Below are 24714 nucleotides of genomic sequence, written 5' to 3'. Positions count from 1 at the left end.
TTGGGGAAATATTTACCTCCAGCCATTTTTCTCTCCAGCTCAAATGTTCTCAAGTTGCATTGTTGCGTAAGGTGGAAAGCACCTTGTTGTGGATTTTGGGTAAAGGTGCTGACAAGGTGAGATTTCTTCCCCTGCGTTGTAGGTCACCTGCATTTGGAGTAACCACTGGGTAGGACATTTTTCATCAAGGAAATGCTATTACATGCGCCTTCTAGGTTCTGGGGAATGTGTTGGAGATGGTCTTCCGATTCGGTTCATTCTTCTCCAGAGAAGCTTGGCAGAGACTGTTGGCTGTGTGTATGCCATCATTCTCTCATTCCCGTCACTCCCCAGGCATTCTGAATCTTCCTAAGGAAGTATGTATGAATTTTTAGTAGAAAGAGATACTCAGGGGATCTTATTTTATTTCTTCTTGCAGAATATCAAGCCCAGGGACCAACAGTGGCAAAAGGTATGAAGCATAGATGGGACTGAATTAAATGTATCCCCAGGTACCTAATAGATGCAACCCAAACATTTCTCATCTTCTTGATGACTGTGTATTCATCACTCCCCAGTTCCTTGCACATGTTTATTAATAGGAAAAACTGTATGGGAGTTTTGCTTTAAATTGGTGTAAAATATAGCAGGTTACATTGTTGATGTTGAAAATAAAGCATGGAAAGCTTTCTTACAGCTTTGAAAATCTCTCTGCAGCCTGAATATGGGGACAGTGGAGGACGGTGGGCTGACCAAGGCTTGTGTCTAGCTGGGCACTGGGTTGACTCCCAACTTGCCACTCTCCGTTGTGTGATGTTGCATCACCTTTAGTGCTCTGATGGAATTTCTCAGCTGAGTCATTGCTCTGGCTTTCAATGAAGAAACGGGAAAAATACCTGGCCCTTAAATTCAGTGGCTATGAGTGATCATGACACCTCCTTTTATTTTCTCTAGGCTCTTTTTCTGCTCACTGGGTCTGACCAGCTTGGCAAAAGTAATACGCAGACTTGAGACTCACGTAGTGGGTTTTGGCAGAATGTGGAAGTGATTAATTAAATGCCACCCCCTCATGGGCCATATTAAAAGCTGAATGAAAATAGAAACTGTGTAATATCTGATAACATTTGGTGGAGAAGACGGAGACAAAAGGAAAGAAGGATTAGAGAGAAAGGGACACATAAAAAGCTAATTTTAGAGCATTCTGAATGCAAAGTATGATTTTCTAGCCTTGAAGTATCAGCATGGCTGCCTGAGTCTCTGAAATTATTGGCTTACTAATTGCTCCTGTCTCTTCCTCACTTGGGCCATTCAGACGAAGCCATGCTCTTAAAAATTCAGTAGCCAAATCTGATTGCTTGGGATGTAAGCATAAACTCTTTATGTGTATCTGATGGTACTTAATTGGACAGTGCCAAATCATGGAGGAAAATTTATTGGTGACCTTGTCTCCTTCAAAACTTTCAGGGTGTTTGTAAATGAGCCTACTCTTCAGGTTTGGGGGATCCTGACGCCTTGGATTGACAGGACAGGATCCATACTTTATATTGTGTGTGTTTTTATTTTCTCTCATTGCGTAGTTTCCCTTTTTCTTATTTATTAATGGTCTTGAAAATGTTATTTGGAAGTTGAAATGCAATGAGCATAAATATTTTAACTATCTTGGCGGACTGCTTAAGCAGCCGTGGGCATCCTTGTTTTAGTTGTTCAGTTGTGTCTGACTCTGCGACCCCAGGGACTGTAGCCGCCAGGCTCCTCCGTCCGTGGGATTCTCGAGGCAGGAATGCTGGAGCGGGTGCCATCTCCTTCTCCAGGGCTCTTCCCACCCGCAGAACTGAACGTGTGTCTCCTGCATATGTCAAGTGGACGTTTTGCCGCTGCGCCACCTGGGAAGCCCATGCTACTTACTAGTCAGGGGGAAAGCTGACTTACGGAACGGGATTTTGCTGGACCATCTTTTGGTGATCTCCTACTCTTCCTTTTTGGGCTTCCCAGATGGCTCAGCGGTAGAGAAGCTGCCTGCACTGCAGGAGACACAGGAGACCCAGGTTTGATCCATGGGTCGGGAACATCCCCTGCAGGGGGCCATGGCAACCCCCTTCAGTGTGTTTGCTTGGAGTATCCCATGGACAGAGGAGCCTCACGGGCTGCAGTCCATGGGGTCTCAAAGAGTCAGATAAGACTGAAGCAACTGAGCATAGCACTTTTTCTTTAACCTCCTTTTCCTTTTCTTTAACACGGAGATGTATTCTGGGGGGAAGAACTTTGAATTTTTTTGTTAGCTCAAGAAGAAGGTGGTTCTAAATATGTCTACTTTTAAAGTCTTGTAAAGCTCTGGGAGTTGGTGATGGACAGGGAAGCCTGGTGTGCTGCAGTCCATGGGGTTGCAGAGTCGGACACGACTGAGCAGCTGAACTGAACTGGTATCGCTTGAACACCAAAATGAAAATAAAAAGAAAGCAGCCTTGCTCAGTCTTTTAAAGGCATTTTAATAGTTAATGAGATTTTGCCCCATACCCTCATGAGTTTCATTTAGTTCTGAAATAAAAATTTATGGCTGTTCTCTCAGCTGAGCTGATACTAGTTTAAGGGTGGAATTGAGTTCACACCTGCTCTAGCATAAAAAGCAGCCTCGATGTGACTTCTCGAAAATGTTCGCAGAGCAGAATGAGAGAACCCAGCACCCCTACAATTCTAAGCGCAGACTGGTGCTCTTTGCAAATGCTAAGGAAGCTGCTTCATCAATCGGCTCTAATTTGCTGAGATTGTCCATTTCTAGCCCTCCCTCAGTTACCCACTTTCCTCAAGATCGGATGTGGCCGTGGAAACACAGTTGGTTTGCATAGGCAGTGGATCCACATCAACACTGTAAAGTATACATATGGGAAAATCTTTACATTTGCTAGGCCATTTAGCTGTTCAAGATATGGTCCGTTAATCAGGCAAAGTACAATGGCTTTTCTGAGTGCTCTAGTTAAGGGGCAGGATGTGTAAAGCAGTGTACACTTAGGTGGATAATTAATAATTAGTGTAGGCTTGTAAGGCTGTAATATAATATATAAATTTCAGCACCTGTTAAAGTTTTATCAGAGTGGATCACCTTTCCTTACTAAGAGGGAGTATTCCTCCCTAGGGAAAAAAGAAAGTGCCCCCAGTGCATGCAAAGATCTTAGTTAAGGGAGGGCTGGTTTTTATATCAAGGGCGATTTTCCAAGGTCATTGTGATTAGGCAACCTAGTTCAGTGGTCACATTTAAATAGTATTCCTATACAGTTTTATGTGTGTTTGACTACAGATGACAAAACACGGTTTAGAAAACATGTTTGGGTTCATTCTAATATTTGGGGACTGTTGATTTGCCAGAGAAGCTATGTGTCCGACACTTTGTGACTCTTTGAACAGTAGCCTGCCAGGCTCCTCCGTCCATGAGATTCTCCAGGCAAGGATACTGGAGTGGGTTGCCATTCCCTTTGCCAGGGGATCTTCCCGACCCAGGGATCAAACCCGCGTCTCCTGTGTCTGCTGCGTTGCAGGCGGAGTCTTCACCCAGTGAGCCATCAGGAAAGCCCTCTATTTGGAGACTGTTGATTTGCCAGAGAAGCTCCCCACTCTCACCCTGTCATCATCCCCTCTGCAAAACAATGAGGGCTGTTCATTTTATAATTTCCTGGCAAGTAAATATTCAGAGAGAGTGCTTTTTCTGGAGGCTAAGTTGGATGGAGCAGAGAGGATAAAGCTTCGATCCTACGTTCTGTTTTTGGCTTGGTTGTGTCGCAAGTGGTTTTGACACCTCATATCTTAGCTCTCTGGATTTTTAGATGGAGAAGAAGTTCTCCCTTACAGCAGGGAGGGAAAGGGCAAGTCACATATTCGTGAAAGCAAAGCAGAATATCTTACTGCTTTAAAAGTTGATCATCTTCTTGATAAATAATATTCATGTGTTATCAGTATGTCTGCAATCATATGGTCCTCAATGTATGCATCTTTTTAACCATCCATATAGATTTTATTTATACTCAAAGCCAATGGCATGATAAACTGCAGCACTCAAATTAGCCTTCGGTTCATTCATTCATTCATTCATCGAAAAAGCATGTGTGGAAAATCTGTGTCCTGCAGACTCCTGTAAGCTACCTGAGAGTGACATGCTACTTTCTTGCTTCCAGCGTGGCCCACAATCTAAGTAAGGATTCAGATGGGTGTCAGGTCACAGAATTAGGGAGCTATTCAGTATGTGCTGTTGGATTATATATTTGGGATACCAAACATCAGCTACCTCGTAATAATTGCTGAGATGTTCTGTTGCTTACCATATACCAGGCATCCACCTATAATTTACATTTATAATCTTGTTTCTTTCTTAGGCTTTGTCATTGCCTTTTTTTGGGGGGTGGTGCAGTTGAGGGTCAGGGAGATATAAGGTACCTACCCTGTGTTGTGCATTAAGTGGCAGAGCCCAGATTAAAAGCTTTTATCTGCCTAAAGCCCTTGTTTTGAACCACCCTGCACTGCCTCCCTTGTAGAGAACATGGCCAGAATTCCCTGAGGTGCAATAGCAGTTAAGCGTGTGTTCAGCTGCAACTAATGGAATACCTGGTAATAGTAGGTTAGTCAAACAAAGATGACTTTTTCCATCACTTAAGGGGATGTCTGGAGGTAGGAGTTGCCTGTGTGGATTCAGCAACATCAGTGTTGGCATCTTTCCTTTCTGCCCTCCTCAACACGCTCATTTTAATCCTTCATCTTTTTCTCTCATCTTGCATTTCTCACAAGATGTCTGCTAAGCCCCAGACACCATGTCAGAGTTCACAGTAGGAAATTGGAGAGGCAGAGATTAGAGTAGCATCCATTCCTAATTGTACCTCATTCCTTCAGGAGGAGGGGGAAAGCATCCCCAGAAACACGTGGTCTTTAGCAAGATTTTGCTGACAACTTATTGTTCAAATCTCTAATACACATTTACTCATAGCTGCAAGAGAAGCTGGGAAAGTGACCTTCTACACTGTTAGTTGGCACTGGGATTCAGGCAGGCAAGAGAGAAGGGCACTGGGCGTGGTCATTGGATGAATCAATACGAATTTTATTGTATTATAAGTAATAATGCCTGAGCTGATAGGGCCATCTTGGATGAGTCGGAACCATCCAGGTATAAAGTAAATTGTCAGGTGAGAGAAAGGCAGGCGTGTAGGAGCTAGAGGACGTCGTGGGAAAACTGGAATGAAGAGGCTTCCGAAAACTGAGACATAATTCCATAAGGTCCACAGAGGAAGCAATGCCAGGGAAACTGGGTTAGAATCCTCACTTCAAAACAAAAAGAAGGGTCTTTTTTGAATGGTAAGGGAAGGAACCTGGATTATCATTGAAACATGTAGTGAACTATTCAAGGGTTGCTTTTCAATAGTGGAATAATGATTGATTTATGGCTTTGGATAATCACCTAGTCACAGTGTGAATAGGAAGCAACAGGACAGACAGGGAGATTACTCAGGAGGTGATTAAAGCAATTCCAGGAGGAAATGATGAGAAAATGGACTGAATCAGGAACAATGGGGATGAAGAGGAGGATATGAATTTGAGCAATATTAAATGGAAGGAAATGGCTGGACTTGGTAACTGATGGATAAGGGAGGAGTCATCCTTGGCTTGATGTCTGGCTTGGGGCAGCTGGGGGATGGTGGTATCATTCATTGAGATGTAGATTATGAGAGGAGAAGTAGGTTATTGGGGATTAAGATGGTAAGTTCAGTTTGGGAGGTAATGAATTTTTGAGATATCTGTTGGTGAACTGACTTGTGGTTCTGGGTGGGGATCACCGATTTGGCCTACAGTTTTCCATATTTGGTAGTTGAAGTCATGGGAAGGGATCCATTACCAGAGAGAGGGGAAAGGGACCCTATTTTCTTATTAATCATTTTGCTTTCTAGAGAACTTAAGTGGAAGGGGACAGTGCATCCACCTTGTCTTTAAGTTCAGTTCAGTTCAGCCACTCAGTCGTGTCTGACTCCTTGTGACCCCATGAATCGCAGCACGCCAGGCCTCCCTGTCCATCACCATCTCCCGGAGTTCACTCAGACTCATGTCCACTGAGTCCGTGATGCCATCCGGCCATCTCATCCTGGGTCGTCCCCTTCTCCTCCTGCCCCCAATCCCTCCCAGCATCAGAGTCTTTTCCAATGAGTCAACTCTTTGCATGAGGTGGCCAAAGTACTGCAGTTTCAGCTTTAGCATCATTCCTTCCAAAGAAATGCCAGGGTTGATCTCCTTCAGAATGGACTTCAGAATGCAGTCCAAGGGACTCTCAAGAGTCTTCTCCAACACCACAGTTCAAATGCATCAATTCTTCGGCGCTCAGCCCTCTTCACAGTCCAACTCTCACATCCATACATGACCACAGGAAAAACCATAGCCTTGTAGGTCCCCTAAAAACTTGATATCTTTAAGAAAACTGGGTCATTCTTGACTTGATCACACAGTCATTTTAGTGTTATATTTAATCACTTATCTCTAACACACGATTCATAAATTCTTTGTTTCTTCTTCCCTCCCATCCTCTCTCCCGCCTCTTCTTCTTCCTTTCTCCCTTTCTCCCTTCCTTCCTTCTCTCCCTCCCTTTCCTCTTCCTTTCTTCCATGAAGACAGGTTGGATTGAACCTTGTTTCAGAACATTCATTTATCCACCATTTGGGAAGGCATCATAGATTCTTAGAAGTGGTGTGGAACTTAGAGCTTTCCTTGTGTGCTTTCAGATTTCCATCAGCTTCCTTCGCAATATAGGAATCTTTCTAGATGAAGCCCTAGGAAAGTTGCTGGCACAGTGACAGGCTGAGTAGTGCATAAATGGATGGACCCCAGCAGGCGCTCCTTCCGCTGCCTCAGCGCTCAGTGCTCCTTGCGTTGGGGAAGCCACTCTTGACAATGGCAGTTCATTGCACTGTGACAGCTGTGACTCTCAGAAAGTTCTCAATTTTGTAGCTGTCAGCCTGGAATACTAGTTTTCTCTTCTGAAGCTCCCTGGGATTGTGTCTTTTCTCTCTTTCCCCACGTTTCCCATGATGATAAGTCTTGCTTCCTCCCAGAGTGTTACTGGGAAACAGGTAGCATTATCACAGAGCCTGATCTAACCACACCTTGTATTCTTGGTCGCTGTCCTCTGTGTGTGTTTCACTTGGTCTTTTTCCCCCTTTCCAGCACTTTGCTCAGTATTCCCAGTCTAGGTTCGTCAGCAGCGAGTCTGATTTCATTTCTCGTGTTACTGCAGCCTGAGCTTTCACTTACACACTCACGTTTTGGCATTGATTGGAAATTGAGCTCCCAGTCCACTCAAATTACGAAATATTTTTAACATCAATTGCTTTACAGCATGTTTTCTACTTCCTTGTGTAGAATGGGACTTTGTATTAATCCTCACTCATTAGACTCTTGTTGTTTTTGGTCTACCAGTGTCCCATCTGCCCACATTTTCACTCTCTCCAGCCAAGAGCCTGGATTGTGTGATGTGAAGCAGCGTTCACGCTTGGGCTTAATCCTCACTCTACCTAATCTTCCACTGAGTTCCCTCACTTATGTGTTGAAGATAATTAATGAGAGCCATTTCTGTAATTGTGGATCCTTGTCTTTACTGTCAATATTCTGCCCTCTGGAGAGAAGGCTTAAGACAAATAGTTCTTCTGTGACTGCTGGAAGAAGCAAATGCAGTTCTTCAGTTGTGGGATCTACCAAATTCACCAGGTGATAAATAGGATATAAAGTTGCAGTCGGCTGATCATTATTAACTGGCTACCTTATTGGGCTAACAAATAACAAAAATCTTAAGATTCCCTGAACAAAAGTCCTAAGCGTCCATCACCTACATCTGGTATTAAGATGAAAAATCACAAGATGAGCTAAATGTTGATGGCAGATGCAGAAGGTTAAATGAATATTTGGGTTAACAATGAAGATAAATTGATAGGTATTATTTCCTTTACAGGGAGTTTTCCAGAGGATGCCTTTAAATTGAGACTATGAAAATTAGACTCATGACAACTTTTCAGAAACAGTTCCTGTGACAAACAAGATCCCTGGAGAGCCCTATGTGCACTCCCAGGGTGCTGAAGAACAGAATCCTACTGCAGGATAATAATCTGATAGCTGGATATACTGAGAGAAAGGGGATGGATTCAGTTCAGTTCAGTTCAGTTGCTCAATCGTGTCCAACTCTTTGCAAGCCCTTGAACCACAGCATGCCAGGCCTCCCTGTCCATCACCAACTCCCAGAGTTTACCCAAACCCATGTCCATTCAGTCAGTGATGCCATCAAGCCATCTTATCCTCTGTCATCCCCTTCTCCTCCTGCCCTCAATCTTTCCCAGCATCAGGGTCTTTTAAAATGAGTCAGCTCTTTGCATCAGGCGGCCAAAATTTTGGAGTTTCAGCTTCAGCATCAGTCCTTCCAATGAACACCCAGGACTGATCTCCTTCAGAATGGATTGGTTGGATCTCCTTGCAGTCCAAGGGACACCCAAGAATCTTCTCCAACACCACAGTTCAAAAGCATCAATTCTTTTGTGCTCAGCTTTCTTTATAGTCCAACTCTTACATCTGTACATAACTACTGGAAAACCATAGCTTTGACTAGATGGACCTTTGTTGACAAAGTAATGTCTCTTCTTTTTAATATGCTGTCTAGTTTGGTTATAACTTTCCTTCCAAGGAGTAAGTGTCTTTTAATTTCATGGCTGCAACACCATCTGCAGTGATTTTGGATTAGCATCCAGCAATTTGTTTTATAAATGAGCAGTGGAACTGTATACAAGGTCTAGGCTGACCTGAACCTAGGTCAGGTTAGGTCAACCTGACTTGATTTCATAGTAAATGTCGTAATGGTGACAAGTCTTCAGGGACATTAGTACACTGTTTGCAATTGTGGACGTCTTTGTGGATGAACCATTCTTTGGCTTCCTTTTGGTCACGTCTATGAGAAGTATGAATGTTTCATCACCAAAAGTCAACCCATCTTGGTTCATCACACCAGTGTGTAGGACTTCTTTAGCTTTACGACCTCAAAGTCCTTCTGTGTACCTGGCTTCTGTTTTGGTCACTTCCTTGTGTGTGGATTTTCATCTAGTGCCATTGGAAGGGGCTTCCCTGGTGGTGTTAGGGGTAAAGAACCCAGCTGCCAATGTAGCAGGGGATGTAACAGACACAGGTTTGATCCCTGGGCCGGGAAGTTCCCCTGCAGGAGGGCAGGGCAATGCACTCCAGTATTCTTGCCTGGAGAATCCCATAGACAGAGGAACCTAGCTGGCTACAGTCCATAGGATCGCCAAGAGTTGGACACAACTGAAGCAACTTAGCACACACATACACCACTGGAAGTCTGGCCATTTTGAGAGTGAAACTTTGAGCTTTCATTGTGTCTGATTACTTGTACAACCTGAGAGGTTCTTCTATTAGCTAGGAAACACTCAAATTTTCTCTGTCACTTTTAAAAGTCATCTTGACCTCCTGCGTAGTATTTATGCTTTGGCAACCATTGCCAATGCTGTGTTTCAAAAGAGTCAAGACTTGGAGCTATTGCTTCTCAGAAGCTGATGGGGCTATAGAATTTATTCAGCTACTACTCTTTTCTAAACCAAAGTAAGGTTATTTTTTTCGCTTTCATAGACAGACAAATTAAGGTCTTTAAAATAAAACCTACTTCCCCTTTTCTTTCTTCTTCAAATAATCTGGAGCAAAAACCTTATTGGTTTTCTGTACAACTGCCTTGTTTTAAAAATAAAATTGAAGACCAACTTGATTCTGCCTGCAGAGCAGAGCTATCTGCCTTTTTAGAAAATCTGGATGGTTAAATTGGAAGCACGCTCTGCACATGGTTTAGCAGTTAGTAGCCTGGAAAATGACCCAATAGCCAAGATAGTATTTTTTTTTTAAATTTTCATTGTAAGTGCTTGTTTAAAGTTTAAGCCTGTAATTGACTATTTTGCACATTGTTCACTGTTAATTCTTTTTAGGCTGTTATAGTTTGTAAATACATTGCCTGCTAAGTTGTGTCAGTGCAGGAACATTAGTGCTATAAGAAAATCCAGTTAAATGTGGTACTTAAAAACATTACCAATTAGACTGGTTCAGCGTGCTTTCTTAGTAAACCTAGGAAAGTCACTTTATATTTGTGCAGATTTCTACTTATTTAAAATGGGTATGACTTCACACACACACACACACACACACACACACACTTTAAATTAAAGGGGAGCATTGAAGTTCAAACTATGTAACTATGTTGTAGCTTGCTGAAGAGTTTCTACTGTTTGGCGGCTACATTACTCAGTGTTTTTCTTTGGCTCCCTCAATCTGTTCCATGTTGGAGCGGCAAAAATCTTTCTATTTTGCAGTTTTACTATATTGGTCAGCTGGTATCTCCAGGTAGCTCAGACTGTTTTCTTTTGCATAGTTTATATTGAGAAATGATTTTTAATACACATATCGCTTGAAGTTTATTCCCTTTAGATGGATATGCTAAGCAAATCAGGGATTTCCTGGTATTCTTTGAGTAATTTTTTAGTTTAGAAGAACTAGATGTCACTTGAAATTACAGGTACAAGCTAATACTGGCTGATAATTAAAGGTTACGAAAATTGCAGTGGAAAAGGAGTTAAATTGTGCCTATTAGGTGGCAAGGACCACTAGAATATGGACATGATGAAAAATAACGAGGTGGATAAAATGCGGTTTATCTCGATATGGTATAGAAAGAAAAATTGTGGTGGGGTATGTACTAGATGTAGCTTAAGCTGTTTATCATTATGTACAAGTGGGAACTTACATGAAACTCCTCTTGATTAAGTTTTATGTGAAACAAAGGGTGTGATTGGAAGTGTAGAATTAAAGAGTATTTTCAGAGCATGATGATAATCCTGCCGAGGCTTCAGCAAACCCGTGGTCAAACTAGAGAAGAGAAAGAAAAAGTGAGGAAGCGTCATTTGGTGTGATGCAGATTTGTGGCAGGAGGAGTGGTTTGGACCTAATGGGTTGTTGCACCAGGTTTGGTCATCAGACGGTGTTTTTCACAGCAAATATTATCTGAACCGTTGACTTAAACACTGAAATACGCAGGAGGTGTGTAGGCAGAACTGTAGCCTTTCTGTCCCTTGAAACACAGTTTAACAGTCAGCCTTGAACTTTAGATGCTATAAAAGCAGAATGAGAAAAAGAGGGTGGTAAGTAGTGAAAGAAAGAGTGGGAAAAGGCATGCATATTCAGAGATGCGATTCGGTAAGTAGATGCTCCAAAGTTAATACTATGTAAAAATAAAGACACTCTAATAATATTCCTACTATCAGGCTAACAGGATCAGAAACTAAAGAGCACAAAGCAATTATTTATTAAGAAAGAGGCAGAGATGACATTGAGTGTTGCAGAGAAGGAGACTGCCATGATTACAGGAAGATGTTAAGAATATAAAAAAATATTCCCAAATTAAGAGTGGAAAAAGGAAGAGAGATTACCTATGAGATGATGATAAATAATAATGAGTTACTTCTGAGAGCGCCCACAGAACAGGAGGTCTGAAAAGTGGTTTGTCAAGCCTCGAAGAGATAGAAAGGGTAATTTATTGACAGGCAGTGGAGACACTGCTAAAAAATAAATGAATTTTTCACCTCACTGTTCACAAAGGAAGATGGGGGACAGATGCCAGAAACAGACATAAATTTCCCAGGGGAGAATGAAGAAAAACAAAAAAAAAGCAGGATCCTGCCAAAACCGGTGATCAAGGGTTGAGAAGGGAAACTAATAAAACCCTTAAAGCTTAGCAGCAGTCACCTCAAAATCTAGAAAAAGTTATAGAAAGGAGAAGAAGCTGATTAACTCTGTTTCTTGGAATGGTTGGAGGTAATTTTGAAGGTTTGTATTATCCAGTTAATCCATTAGACTAGCCCCTTTGAAATTTACCCTTCAAGGAAATAAGCTAGTTGGCTGTACAAAATTTATCTTAAGTCTTGGAATAACCAAGACATCTTTTTTGTCCCTTAAGTCCTCGGTTGTTGTTGTTGTTGTTGTTTTTTTTAGTTACCTTGCTTTGCCCTGTTTTTAATATTAAAGTGTTTGTTAAGTGTTTATTGAACCTTATTATTGTCTCTAGAGAATTCTCTGGGCCAGGGTTTATTGGATACTCCTTAGTGCCAGGCAGTGATAGCTCCTGGAACACGGTACTGAAAAAGACAGACATGCTCTTAGGGTCTTTGATGTCACTGCATTCTCACTCCTATAAAGTGGAAAGGTAAAGAAAGGTTCTTGATTTCACATTGCTGTGATTCCTGGTCTTCCTGTTGACTGGACTCTTGATGGAGAAAGTCTGAAGAAGAGCAGCCTGTCTCTTGGCCAGTCTGATGGCCATGCCGGTTTGTCCCCAGTGCAGGCACCCACTTCCTTTCCTAGATCTCAGAGGTGGATCTTTCCCAAAGCTCACTCATCTCCCTGGCGCTCCAAACCAAACTCTTTGGTTTGGCTGCCTGCCAGCAGCCTGAGCACAAATTAGGAATCCTTGACCTCCCCTGCCGTTTTGGGATTCAGAATGTTCTTGCCTTGGGCAGGTGAGAGGCTGTACTTTCAAATGTACTTTCCCCCCCTTTCTCCATTTTCCCCTGCTTCTGCATTTCGCCCTTACGTGTACTCACTTCCCATCCCCGCTGACAGTCGTCCCCCTAGACCACCTCTTTCCTTGCTCTTTGCCTTCATAAGTCAAGACCTTCCCATTTTCCTTCCCAGAATTTATCTTTATTTGCTTCGTGTTCAGAGTGCTTGAAGCCACTCATTCAGCAAGTACTGTGGTGAGGAGGGCTTCGCTGTCGTCATTTATTCCCACCTTTTGGTATTGCTTTAGTGGCTACCTAAGAACGGGATAGGAGAGATGTTTCAGAGACGTGGTTTCTGAACCTGTGGGAGAGCGACAAAGAAACTTTCATTTCCTGTACAGCTTTGCCCTACAGGTCCTTGTTCCCATGGCCAAAATCTTCCAGGTAGAAGTCATCTCGCATGCCACCCTTTCAATCAGGACTGTGGGTAGTGGACATTGGTTTGAACAGCTTCTCTGAGCTCTTGATTCTCATGTGTAATTTGAGTGTCTCTAAAAGCTGGTAGACTTGAGTTCATCCCTGAACTCACTCAGCTGCTGCTGCTACTGCTGCTGCTAAGTCGCTTCAGTTGTGTCCGACTCTGTGCAACCCCATAGACGGCAGCCCATGAACCTCCCCCGTCCCTGGGATTCTCCAGGCAAGAACACTGGAGTGGGTTGCCATTTCCTTCTCCAATGCATGAAAGTGAAAAGTGAAAGTGAAGTCGTTCAGTTGTGTCCGACTTTTAGCGACCCCATGGACTGCGGCCCACCAGGCTCCTCCATCCATGGGATTTTCCAGGCAAGAGTGCTGGAGTGGGGTGCGTTTCTTTTGGTGTATGTTCATCTTTTAGGTAGAGCCAGTTTGGTTTAGTTGGTTCTTTCCCTGGGAACAGCTCATTCTCTGGGGATGTTAGCATTGGGTGAATCTGCCGTCTTGTTGAGCAGGTGACTGACATGCATGCAACAATGGTATGCATAGCAAGCCCACCCCGCCTGCAAGTACTCTATTCCTAATGAGAGAGCAGAAGCAAGAGCAGGGCAGAGAATGCCAGGAAGAAGCTTCGGTACCTCTTGGCCTATGTTTACATTGAATATTATTTTATCCCACTGTTTCTTCATGTCCTTGTGTACCTGATACAAAAGTATATCTTGGGCTTCCCTGGTGGCTCAGTGGTAATGTGTCTGCCTGCCAGAGCTGGAGACACAGGTTCAGTCCCTGATCCAGGAAGATCCCACATGACCCAGAGCAGCTAAGCCCATGAGCCACAACTACTGAGCCCACGCTCTAGAGCCCAGGAGCTGCAGCTACTGAAGCCCACACTCTAGAGCCCGGGAGCTGCAGCTACTGAGCCTGTGCGCTCTGGAGCCCATGCTCCACAATGAGAGAAACCCTGCAACAAGAAGCCCTCTCACCACAAATAGAGAGTAACCCCCCCTTGCAGAAACTAAAGGAAAGCCTGAGCAGCAGCAAAGACCCAACACAGCCAAAAAAAAAAAAAAGTTTATGTTAAAAAAAAAGTTTTACCTTAAGCCTGTTTTCTTTCTTTGCAAATTATAACCTTCATTGGAACCAAAGCTGCAAAGGAGCTCAGATGGAAGCCCTGCAGTCTTGAGAAGAGCTTGTGGAATAATGGACTAGGCTTGGGGTCACCGTGGGGCCATTAATGGCCCGTGGCACCCGAACTCCATAAGGAAATAGGACCGTATCTTGTAGATCTTCATCCTTGCCAAACATCTGAACGTCTGGGCCAGTCACATAATATAGATGCCTGGGCTGCGTCTACAGACGTTCTGTATTTGGAGGTCTGGGCTGGGCTCCAAACATCTAATTTCAACGTGCATTTGGTGACTCTGCTGTCCTGCCAGGTTGAGGAATCTCTGACCTACACATCGCTTCAAAGAACTGTCACTTTCATTTTCAAAACTGTTCATTTTCCTTGAACCGAGTACTTATTTTTAAATCCTTCCATTTCTTTTTCACTCAGTAAAAGTGAGTCATCACCTACTTAGCACCTATTTACCATCAAGATATTTTTATGCCCTAAATTAATAACTTTTTCAGGTCAAAGACGATGGATAATTTTTGATGTGTTAAAATTGTGCATACTTCCAGAAAGGGCCAAAATGAACTCCTTTTTTTTAAAATTTTAGTTGCCCTTCAAATCGATAGGATTTCTCTGAGGGCCTTAAAGGTTTGCCTCTGTGATAATGATTTAAATGACAGACATTCGTTATGTAGATTCACAATTAAACATTATATATATGCAGTGGCAGTGATTTTCCTTGCAGGAAAAATGTTAACGGATTTTAACTAATTTAGAGGAAAGACAAGCCAAATTAGAAGAAAGTCGGCACTATAAATATTTCAAAAAGAACATCCATTTATTATTTTTTATAATATACAGCAAAGACTAAATGACACTGAAGAAGGAAGCTTTGCCTTATGCAGAACAATTAGGGAAATAGCTAAGAATGTGATGAAATTAGCCTCAGAATTGGTTGAAATATGTTCTTCTCAAGTACTTGGGTGATTTTGTTATACTTTGTAATATTATCTCTGCCATCTTGTATGACTTATGGTGTATAATATTTTTTAAGGCTACTTGTCCAATAAAAGAAACACACCCAAGTTGCTGTAGTTTGATGAGTTATTGTTGGTTTCCCCCCCCCAGAATCTCTGAAATGCTGTGGTGGCTAACAGGGATATTTTGTTGTCTCTTCTATCTCTTTTAGAATGATAGAGCTGTTTTTGTTTGATTTGGGTTTTTGATACACATGTGGAGCTTTGGTTATACTATGGGATGGAGATCTGACCCCTGACTGCTTAGAGCTATAGACTCAGAGCCTGTACCTATGCGACTCTCCCAGCTAACATGTTAGCCACTGTTGTACATACGCTTTTGTGCTTCCGTTGAATTCTGTGTATTTTCTTTAGTAAAATTAAAATGCAGAGGGAAAGCCAGTTAAAGACTTCTATATTTTATAATACATGGCTCAAAGTTAAGGAAAATATATAGAATTTTGGTATTTGTTTCTACACATATCATAGTATATATTCCCTTTCACCATCAAAATTATTAATGCCTACTTTGTTTAGAATATTTGGCAAGTTGAAAATATAACCTTTCGAGAGAATTAAAGTTCTTATATTTGAATGAATAAAGTAGTTAAGTCATTAATCATGTTAAATTATTTCTCAGGATATTAATAATCATTGCTTTACCTGTGAACTTCTTTTCTAATCACAGAATCTTAATTGGTGAAGCTTTATTTGGAGGCATATCCCACTGTTAATAGGCCCAAAATACCTATAGCCTATGGAAAGAGTCAACAAATACATTGAGTGACTGGATTTTAAATTACTTAGCTTGTCAGCTTGTTTGATTTGTCTCATATATACCGATTTATATGCATCAGTTGCTCTGGTTAGAGAGGTGCTTCTATGGCTCTTTCATATTATTAGTGTTCAGTCTTCCAGTCATTCATTAATTCACTCATCACATTTATTGAGCATGAGTTTTGTGGCAAATACTTGGCGTATGTTGGGACTGTAGATATACCCTTGCACACGGCATGCTTGGAGTTATTCCATATAGTGGAAAACCCAGGAATTAAACAGACCAAGAGATATACAGGGTCCTATAGGAGCTCCTAGCAGGGAGGGGCAGAGCCTAGAGGAAGCAGACATCCAAGTTCACCTGTTCAGGTCAGGAGGAGACATTTGGGCAGAGAAAATGATGTGGGAACAAGAGGGAGGCTTGTTGGCGGCCTCCGGAATGACACCTGCAGAAGGTCCGAAGGGAGACAGTTGGATATCTCTCTCTCGACCACGGAAGAGGGAGGGAATGAGGTAAGGTTTCTGTGTGTCCAGCTTCTGAAGGGCCTTCCAAACCACGTTCAGCATGTGTCATTCGTTCAGCAAATAGGTGCCAGGCACTTGTGATACAGCTGGAAACAAAGTAGAAACTACCCCCTGCCCTCGTGGAGCTTTTATTCAAGTGGAGAGAGACAAAGGCTAGACGCATAGCTGGTGGTTTTGAGAATGGGCCAGAAGCATTTGCCAGTGTCATTGAGCCAAATCCAAGGCTATTTGATAAAAATAACTCTGCAGACCAGGTCTGGTCTGATGACTGCAAAGAGATATATTGTTAACTCCGAGGATTTACAGGGAAAGTTGAAGGTGATTTATAATCTATATTTATGATCACTCTCCCCTTGGGGAGAGTGGGCTAAGCAGAGAGCATACCATTCTTGAGGGCACGTCCTGAAGTTCATTGTGATTACTGTTTCTAGTACATCAGCTCGATGTTCCTGAAGACTACAGGACTTTCCTGGAATGTCAGATGAGAATATTTGAGGACTGATCAGAACCCGTTACCAGAGCCAGGATTCTTGGAGCATTTCACAGTATCACTAAATAAAAATTGCTTGATTTTTTTTTTTAACTACGGAAACCAAAAAAAATTCTGCATAATGATTGAAACTGGACATTTGCTAGTCACTCAAGATTAAGTATTAAATATAAGTAAGTTTTATTATGATGAACACTATTTTGGTGAAATTTAACAGAAAGGCAGAAAGATACCAGAAGTCAGTGTGTAGCCAGAGAAATAAAGTTAAGCAGAATGAATGAAGAAAGACTGGTTTGAATTTGCTGTACAGTTGAATGAATGAAACTGTTCAATTTGTGAGAGGTATTTGAAAAAAATTAGTGTAGTCTGGCAGTCTTAGCCTAATTTATTTCCTTTAGAATAAAAGTTATAAGTGGGTAGGAAAAATGTTTTGAAATGTTGGCTTATAAAGAACTGGAAAACTACTCAAGGGTAACATTTCCTGAAGAGGAAACGACTCTGTCAGCATCGTGCACTTCGATGACCAGGCACATAAGGGACACAAGCACAGCAAAAGGTGAAGAGGGAAGAGGTTATAAAACGAGGAGTCTTGCTTGAAATATAAGAGCAAAAAAACCTTGGGAACCAACAAGGTGATACATTTTTCCTCTTAGCATAACCCAAATATGCGCAGTTGAAAATGTGTGGTTCTTCCCGCATAAATGTTGTCATCAGCAGCACACACCGTGGGATGTACTCGGAGAAACATTGAATCTCACGCTTCTTCATTCTTTGCCCATGCCACCAAAGGCGTGCGTTTTCAGAACAGTCCAGATTCAGGTCCCGCCTTTGTACCTGTGGTACAGCATGCAGCTTCCTTGACACATAAGAGCAAGTTAAATCCATGCTCCATCAGCACTAAATTCTAAATAATGACCGTGACCTTTTTCCAACAATATCCACAACGCTTATTTGCTAATGTCCATAAACGTTCATCAGTATCCTAATGTGGCCACAGTAGCCGCTCATTATTGTGCCCTTACTGTGCAACAGACTGTGCAGTTGTTTACAGATATTATCTTACCGTGTCCCTTTGTGAAAAGTACTTATTGTCCTCACTTTACAAAGGAGGAAAGTGAAGGATAGCGAGTTTGAAATGATCCAGATAAAGGCCCCATCCTAGTTGGTTAGTGGTATGACCGTGATTTGCACACCATCCTGCCAGGCTCTGAAGCACGCATTCTAACCAGTAGACCCAACTGCTCCCCTGGACAGTGCAGGTGGATGTGACCAGGTCAAAAGTATTCCAAGTAGGAACTTCCCTGGTGGCCCAGTGGTTGAGAATCCATCTTCCAGTGTGGGGGGCCATGGGTTCAATCCCTGGCAGGGGAACACGGATCCCACATGCCTTGGTGCCTCTAAGTGCGTGTGCCGCAACAAGAGAAAAAAACCTGTGCGCCATAAAGAAGACTCAGCACAGTCAAAACAAAAAGTATTCCAAGTACATGTGAGATACCCAAAGCCAGGGACCATGAAAATGAGTGCTGTACCTTTTTAAAAACATTTCAGCACAATGTTAAACCATAATAAGAAAGAAACCAACCTTACAAGAACAATTAAGGGTCGCAAAAGTCAAGGGAAAAAAGCATCATTTTTTAATAAGGGATGAGTGAGACTGATGAGTGTAGTACCTGTTGCTTTATGAGTATCAGCGCCTGCATCTGGTAAGGACTTGGGTTTGCCAAGTGCACGGCTGGCCTGGAATTAGACTCCCCTGTGGAATTCAGGTCAGCATTTACACCCAAGTAGTTTACGATCTTTGACAAATTTAAGCAAAAATAGTATGAAAGCACTTAGGAACCATGTAGAGAAACAGAACCCAAGCAGAATCAGAGTAACGAAAGTTCTCAAGGGGGAGGCAGGAGGGGAATAGTGGTGGAGCCCTTGAATTTTTGGAAGATAGTGGCCTAAGAAATGAGTTGTTTGATTTGAGGTAGTTGAGCATAGAATACCTGCCACTCCACTTGTACTGACTGCTGCTTCTCCTCACCTATAAGAAGAAAACGTGGCCCTTCATTCTCTTGATAACCCTCAACGTTTGCATCTTTCAGCTTATTTTAACTTGCTTATCCTGGAATCTTGTTCCAGAAATATTTCTTGTTCTGTCTTCTTTCATCTTCTCTTTCCTTCCTGACTCCTTTTCCTTCTTTGTATAAAAGTGCAAGTGGATCTTTCGTTCTCTGGCAGCAGTTGTCAAAGGGGCGTTCGTAGACCACATACCCCAAGTCTCAGATTGGGACCCACTTCCGTCTGTGAATCAGCACCTCAGTAGCGTGAAGTTGAAGAGCTTTTTTGAAACTGTCTAATCTCAAAGGTAGTTTCACATATAAGATAGCACAGCTTCAAATTCCGTATTTTGCCCCTAGCATCATCTTTTTTTGTCTTTTGAAACTCACCTCCCTGGACATCCACAATATCAAAATTCATGAACTCTCTCTTTTTCTCATTATCTTTTTCCTTTATGAGCTGTTTCCCTCTTTTATCTGTATAAACATGGGAAGAGCTTGAAATTTGGGCTTAGAGTGGGGCTTGATTTCCAGCTTCATGGCTTAGTGACTACGTGAGATTGTACCCCTCAATTTCTCTCTGGTAGAACAGCTGTCTTGGAGGTTGGTATGGCCAGCAGTTGGCGATTTTTGTTTGTTTTTGCTTTAAGAGGCTGCCTCTCCCAGTGCCCTGGTGGAGAACTTGGGAATTATACCCTTAGCTGGGTCTGTGGCCGCTGCGCGGGAGCTACGTAGTAAACTGCCTTCCCCACACACCATGATCCTGTCCAGCAACAGATCATGGGCAAGTTTGGCATGGCAAGTCCTAGAAGAGAGAAATCCCCTCTGGTGAGCCAGAAAATGCAACAGGATCTGTCTGAGATTGCTAGAGATAGGTGTGCGATCCATTTTACCCTTTGCCAGAAAAAGATTTTTCCTTGACAGCTGGAAAGATCAAAGGGCTGAAACCATGGCTATGGGGAGATGAATGGTGTAATATTAATATTATGTGAATTATATAGCCTGTGACAGTCAAGGTCAACGTGTCTAATTTCCTCTGTCTGGGAACCCCCAGCCAGTCACACAAAGAGAGGAATTCTAGTCACAGGAGTCTTTAACTCCAAGGGGATGGGTCGCCATTACCTGCCTGTGCACAGCTGAGACATTCAAGCCTTAATACTCTGTAATGGAGCATGTCAAAAACAGGCGTATCTGCAGGCTTTGGGACTGGGAGCTCAATCACCTGGATTGAGGAGGACTAACTGATGAACCAGGCAGGTAGATGGGTTTTTCAAGAATCATCTTGGAAGAGACGGATGTATCCTCTTGAGTGGGAGCAATGTGAGGGTCTGGTATGTCAGCCTCACCAAGAAAGAGTCCCATCTTTAGTCCTAAGCAAGGGTGTGGCATACAGTCATCCATGTTGTACAGAAATATCATAGGTGTTGCAGCTTCGGGACTTTCAAAGGAAGGATGGAGAAGACTCCAATGAGATGTGTCTGACTGGCATTGTGTGTGGTTCACGTTTTGGGTCAAAGAGCTTCAGCCCCCATGTGAGGTTGTTTCATGTGGGACAGCCTTGGCAAGGATTCATTTCATTATATGCTTTCTGTGGGCCTTTTGGGTTCTTGTTTTCTTATTTTGACTATGAATATATTTACTGATTTTTAAAATTTAAAAAAAATTATTTTGGGGGGTGCACTGGATCTTAGCTGTGGCACATGGGATCTTCATTGTCATGCACGAGCTCCCAGCATGTGGGATCTTAGTTCCCCGACCAGGGATCAAACCCAAGTCCCCTACATTGCAAGTTGAATTCCTAATCACTGGACCACTAGGGAAGTCCCTATATACTGATTTTTAAAATCTCCACCTTTGTAGCTTTTCATTGATGAAATATGTTTAATATCCTTATTTTTTTACAGTTACTTTAAAATTAGCTTTTAACTTTGTCCATGAACATTTCTTTTCCATGTGTTTTCTACTTTTTTATTGTCTGTTTTTGATTAAGGTGTTGCTCCCTGCATTCCATTCTTCCTCTGGGTAGACCTCTCATTGATTTACCAAAATAGCTCTCCAGTATGAATCAGGAGGCTCACAGGGTATAATCTGAGAGGTTATAAGGCTCAAACTAAGGGAACAAGATTGTTTCTTGACACCAAACATTATTCATCCTCTTAATTTGGAGCCTTGTAGCTTGAAATCCATGGTCTGTGATGAAATGAAGGCAATTTCTCTGAGCCTTACTACTCTCATCACAGAAATGAAGATGATACCTACCTCAGAGCCTTGTAATGAAGATTAAATGAGATGCGTGCATCCAGCGCAGGAGCGAGAGACAGGGGATTCTTAATAAATGTGATTCCATTTCTTCTGCAAGTCCTGTAAAACTCCAGGGAACATGAGTAAATGTCTAGGTGTGAAAATGAAAAAAAAAAAAAAAAGATCCTGAGTTTGGTTAAATTTGAGATACTTTTAAGCCATTCCAGTGAAGGTATTGAGTAGGCAGTTGGAGTTATGGATGTAAAACTCAGAAGAGTCTGAGCAGGAAGTCTTCAGATCAAGGGGTCTTCAACATGCAGGTGCAAGTTAAAGAGAGAAGGTTGTGCAGAGTCTCAAGGAACTAGGAAACCTAGGGCGTCACTATTGAAGGATTGGCAGCATTTAAAGTCTTTTGGGAGAGAATGAAATAAAACCCCCAGGAGCAGGAGAAAAGGGAAAGGTGTTTTGGAAGCCATGACATGCATGTTTTTAAGAAGATGGGGATAAGAGTCTCTTTTTGACCTTGAAGGAAGATGAAAACTGGACATCATCTATTGGGTTTAACTGCTTTGCGGTCATGGTTTACAGCTGCCAAGAGTTTTCTTGGAAGAATCATAGGGTCAAGAGACTCCACTTACTATTCCCACAGAACTAAGTTACCTTTCCTCTGATCTGGCCAAGTATTCATCTTTTATACTTCTAATGTGATTTTTTTCCTTATGGTTTATAATGATAGTCATTTGTACTTAGCCTCATTCCCATAATGGATTATCAGTTTCCTGAAAATGGAGGTCATGTACAGCACTATATAAATTACATGTAGTAACATATAATGTTACATAAATACATGTAAGTATTTAATCGTTCAGCCTCAGAATCACGGGTGCTGCCAGAACAAGTCATGTTCATGCATCCATTCATTCATTCACTGAAGAGTGCTTTATTTACCAACTCCATACCACATGCCAGGTACTGTTTTAGGCTATGTGAGTATAATGGTGAACAAAAAGTATTCCTTATATGCATGAAACTTACATTGTGGCGACACAATAAAGAATAAACAAATACACGTTCTGAGTGCCTTGAACATCTTATTTGTCCCTCGCAACAAGCACATGACATCGATATTATACTCGTTTTATTTTTATTTTTTTTAATGAGAAAATGGAGGTACCCAGATACTCAGTAACTTGCCAGGGTCATTTGTTCATTAGAGGTGGATCTGGGGTTTAAACAGGCATTTTGACTCCCAAATTTATACTGGTAATCACTCTTCTGCACTGCAAAATGTTTGGCGCAGAGCAAACTATTATTATTGTTATTCACACTAATGTTATTAATAATAATTATTCCTCAGCCTAGGGATCTTTTATCCTAGTTCAGATAAGGAAAACAGATCCCACCTAGTTACTGGCAAAACTAAACAGAGAAGCCACGTCTCCATGGTCTCAATCTGATGTTTTCCCCTCATACGATACCTCTTCTTTAAGGGAGGGAGTCTAGAGGGTGAAGAGGTGGAAGGATGGCAGGATGAAGGAGTGGGCAAAGAGAAAGGAGGATGTATGGGAGAGATGGAGGAAGGAATTAACTCTGTTTGATTTGGGATTTTTGATGCTAACAAACTGTGTCTAATTTTTCAACATTTCCCCCTATATTCTCAAGAGGGTATATCTTTAAGCATATTTCCATGCAAAATAATCATATTCCATTTCATAGACTGAAAAAAAAACAAAATATTGGAGCTAAGAGACCCTACCTACTTAAAAGACTATATTTTGGAAAAGATATTGTTAGTGCCATTTATATTGTGAAGGCATTGATTGGAAGGTACACTGGAAGCTCCAGCCAGGTCTTTGAGGAGTGTGTGTAAGTGCGTGTGTGTGTGCACGTGTGCATGATGTATGTCGGAGTACATACTTATTTTATAAAATCCTGGTAGTGTTGAATTTACTTTGTGTATATGTTTTGGGGGAGAGGATTCTGAAGCATTTGGGGGGATGGGAAAGTTTTTGTACTTACATGCAAGGCTGCTGTACTATCAAGCACCATATTTAAGCATCACAAATATACACTAAGCAAGGACAGATGCACAAGGAATTTAAGCAGAGTTTTTCTAAATGGCAAATAATTAGAGGGGAACAGATGCCTATGGGCAGCAAAGGATGAAATGAGGTACCAGGAATTTTAAAAGGGAGATGGAAATACATACGTAGAATGCAGTTGCTCTCAAGGATGTTTAAGCCTAGAGGCCTTTCTTTCCTAAAGTTCTCTGTTTCTGTGGGTTTTGACATGAAATTTTGTTCTCTCTTTACCTATATTCCCCGAAGAAATAGATCATGCTAATCATTCCAAAGTGGAACAGATTTTCTTTCGAACCTCAGTTTTGGATGACTTTGCGGGTTGCAGCTCTTTCTTCTCTCTCCCCAGGGCCGTGTCCTTTCACAGGACTGCCAGGATATGACATTTCTCACAGTGTCACTCCTCATTATTTATTATTTATACCCCATCTACTTCCAAAAGGGTTTTTTAGCTAGCCTACCAATAAAAGATGCCTATGAAGGTGATTTTTTTTTTCTTGATGAGCCTTTAAGAATGGGCATGCCCTCTTTTGGAATAGCCGGGCCGTGCGGTGGGTTGCGTCCGTCTGAGAACTCTTCTGCCTAGTCTGGAGGTTGAAAAGGAAACAGATCTTCAAGAATAAAGTAGAGAAGAACATGAGACATTTCCCACCTTCCTGCAGAGTGGTGGTTTAAAACAGCAGGGACACCGGGCAGAGCCATTCAGCTACCAAGCAAAGCTGAGCCTTAGCACCTGATCATTATCCTTCAGGTTGGAGATTTACCTGTTGTGCTCATTGTAACAAAAGAAATGAAATCTCTGTAATTATATTGGAAGGGGGAGGAGATCATGTTTTAGTTCCTTTGATCTCCAGCTAGAATAGACTCGGCTTTGGGAAATTTAATTTGAAAGAATCCAACGTACACATCTGCTTTTTGTACTGCAATTTCTATTGAGCTTGGAAATAGAAATTTATTAATGCAAATGTGTAGAGTCTGTTCCTTGAGAAAAAAAATACACATTCAAAATACAAGGCGATCCTTTCTACAGAGCTGTGGAAGATTTTAATAAAGACGTTCTCTGTGTTTCTTGTAGAGTTCAGGGGTTAAGTTCTTTGTTAACAAGGACTAAGCATTGGAATTACAGGATGAATTGGGGAACAGAAAGATTCACGATTACTTCAATATTTAAAAGTTTCCAAAGGACAAATGAGATGGTTAAGAGATGAGAAGTAGACTGAATCCTAAAAAACAAACAAACAAAAAAACCAAAGCAAGTGCATCACCAAACCATTTTGAGAACATGTTTGAATTGATGGTAGGGCCCATGCTAAGAGACAAAGCTTTCATTTCAACGAATCCAGTCTGCCTAGTGTTCTGGAAAATTGCCTTTGCCTGTAAACAGAATGACATGCAGATTTTAGGTAGGACACTTTCTTACCCAACTT

The 24714-nt window shown here is 41.9% G+C and overlaps 1 protein-coding gene across 43 annotated transcripts in view; it reads left to right on the top strand.

Annotated features, from left to right (window-relative positions):
• The window catches only part of TCF4 (transcription factor 4), a 380205-nt gene that overhangs the window by 144887 nt on the left and 210604 nt on the right, over positions 1-24714 (top strand). For 16 of the 43 annotated variants that reach the window (XM_069568843.1, XM_069568842.1, XM_069568847.1 and 13 more), the window contains one exon: positions 419-451. The exons of the other annotated variants lie outside the window; for them this stretch is intronic. In XM_069568843.1, the coding sequence (XP_069424944.1) occupies positions 419-451 (33 nt within the window). The remainder of the gene's footprint in view (positions 1-418; positions 452-24714) is intronic. 43 annotated transcript variants of the gene reach the window in all.

Source organism: Ovis canadensis, chromosome 23 (genome assembly GCF_042477335.2).
Source record: "Ovis canadensis isolate MfBH-ARS-UI-01 breed Bighorn chromosome 23, ARS-UI_OviCan_v2, whole genome shotgun sequence".
Classification (NCBI taxonomy): Eukaryota; Metazoa; Chordata; class Mammalia; order Artiodactyla; family Bovidae; genus Ovis; species Ovis canadensis.
Note: the sequence above shows the minus strand (reverse complement) of the source record. Positions and strands in the feature narration are given on the sequence as shown.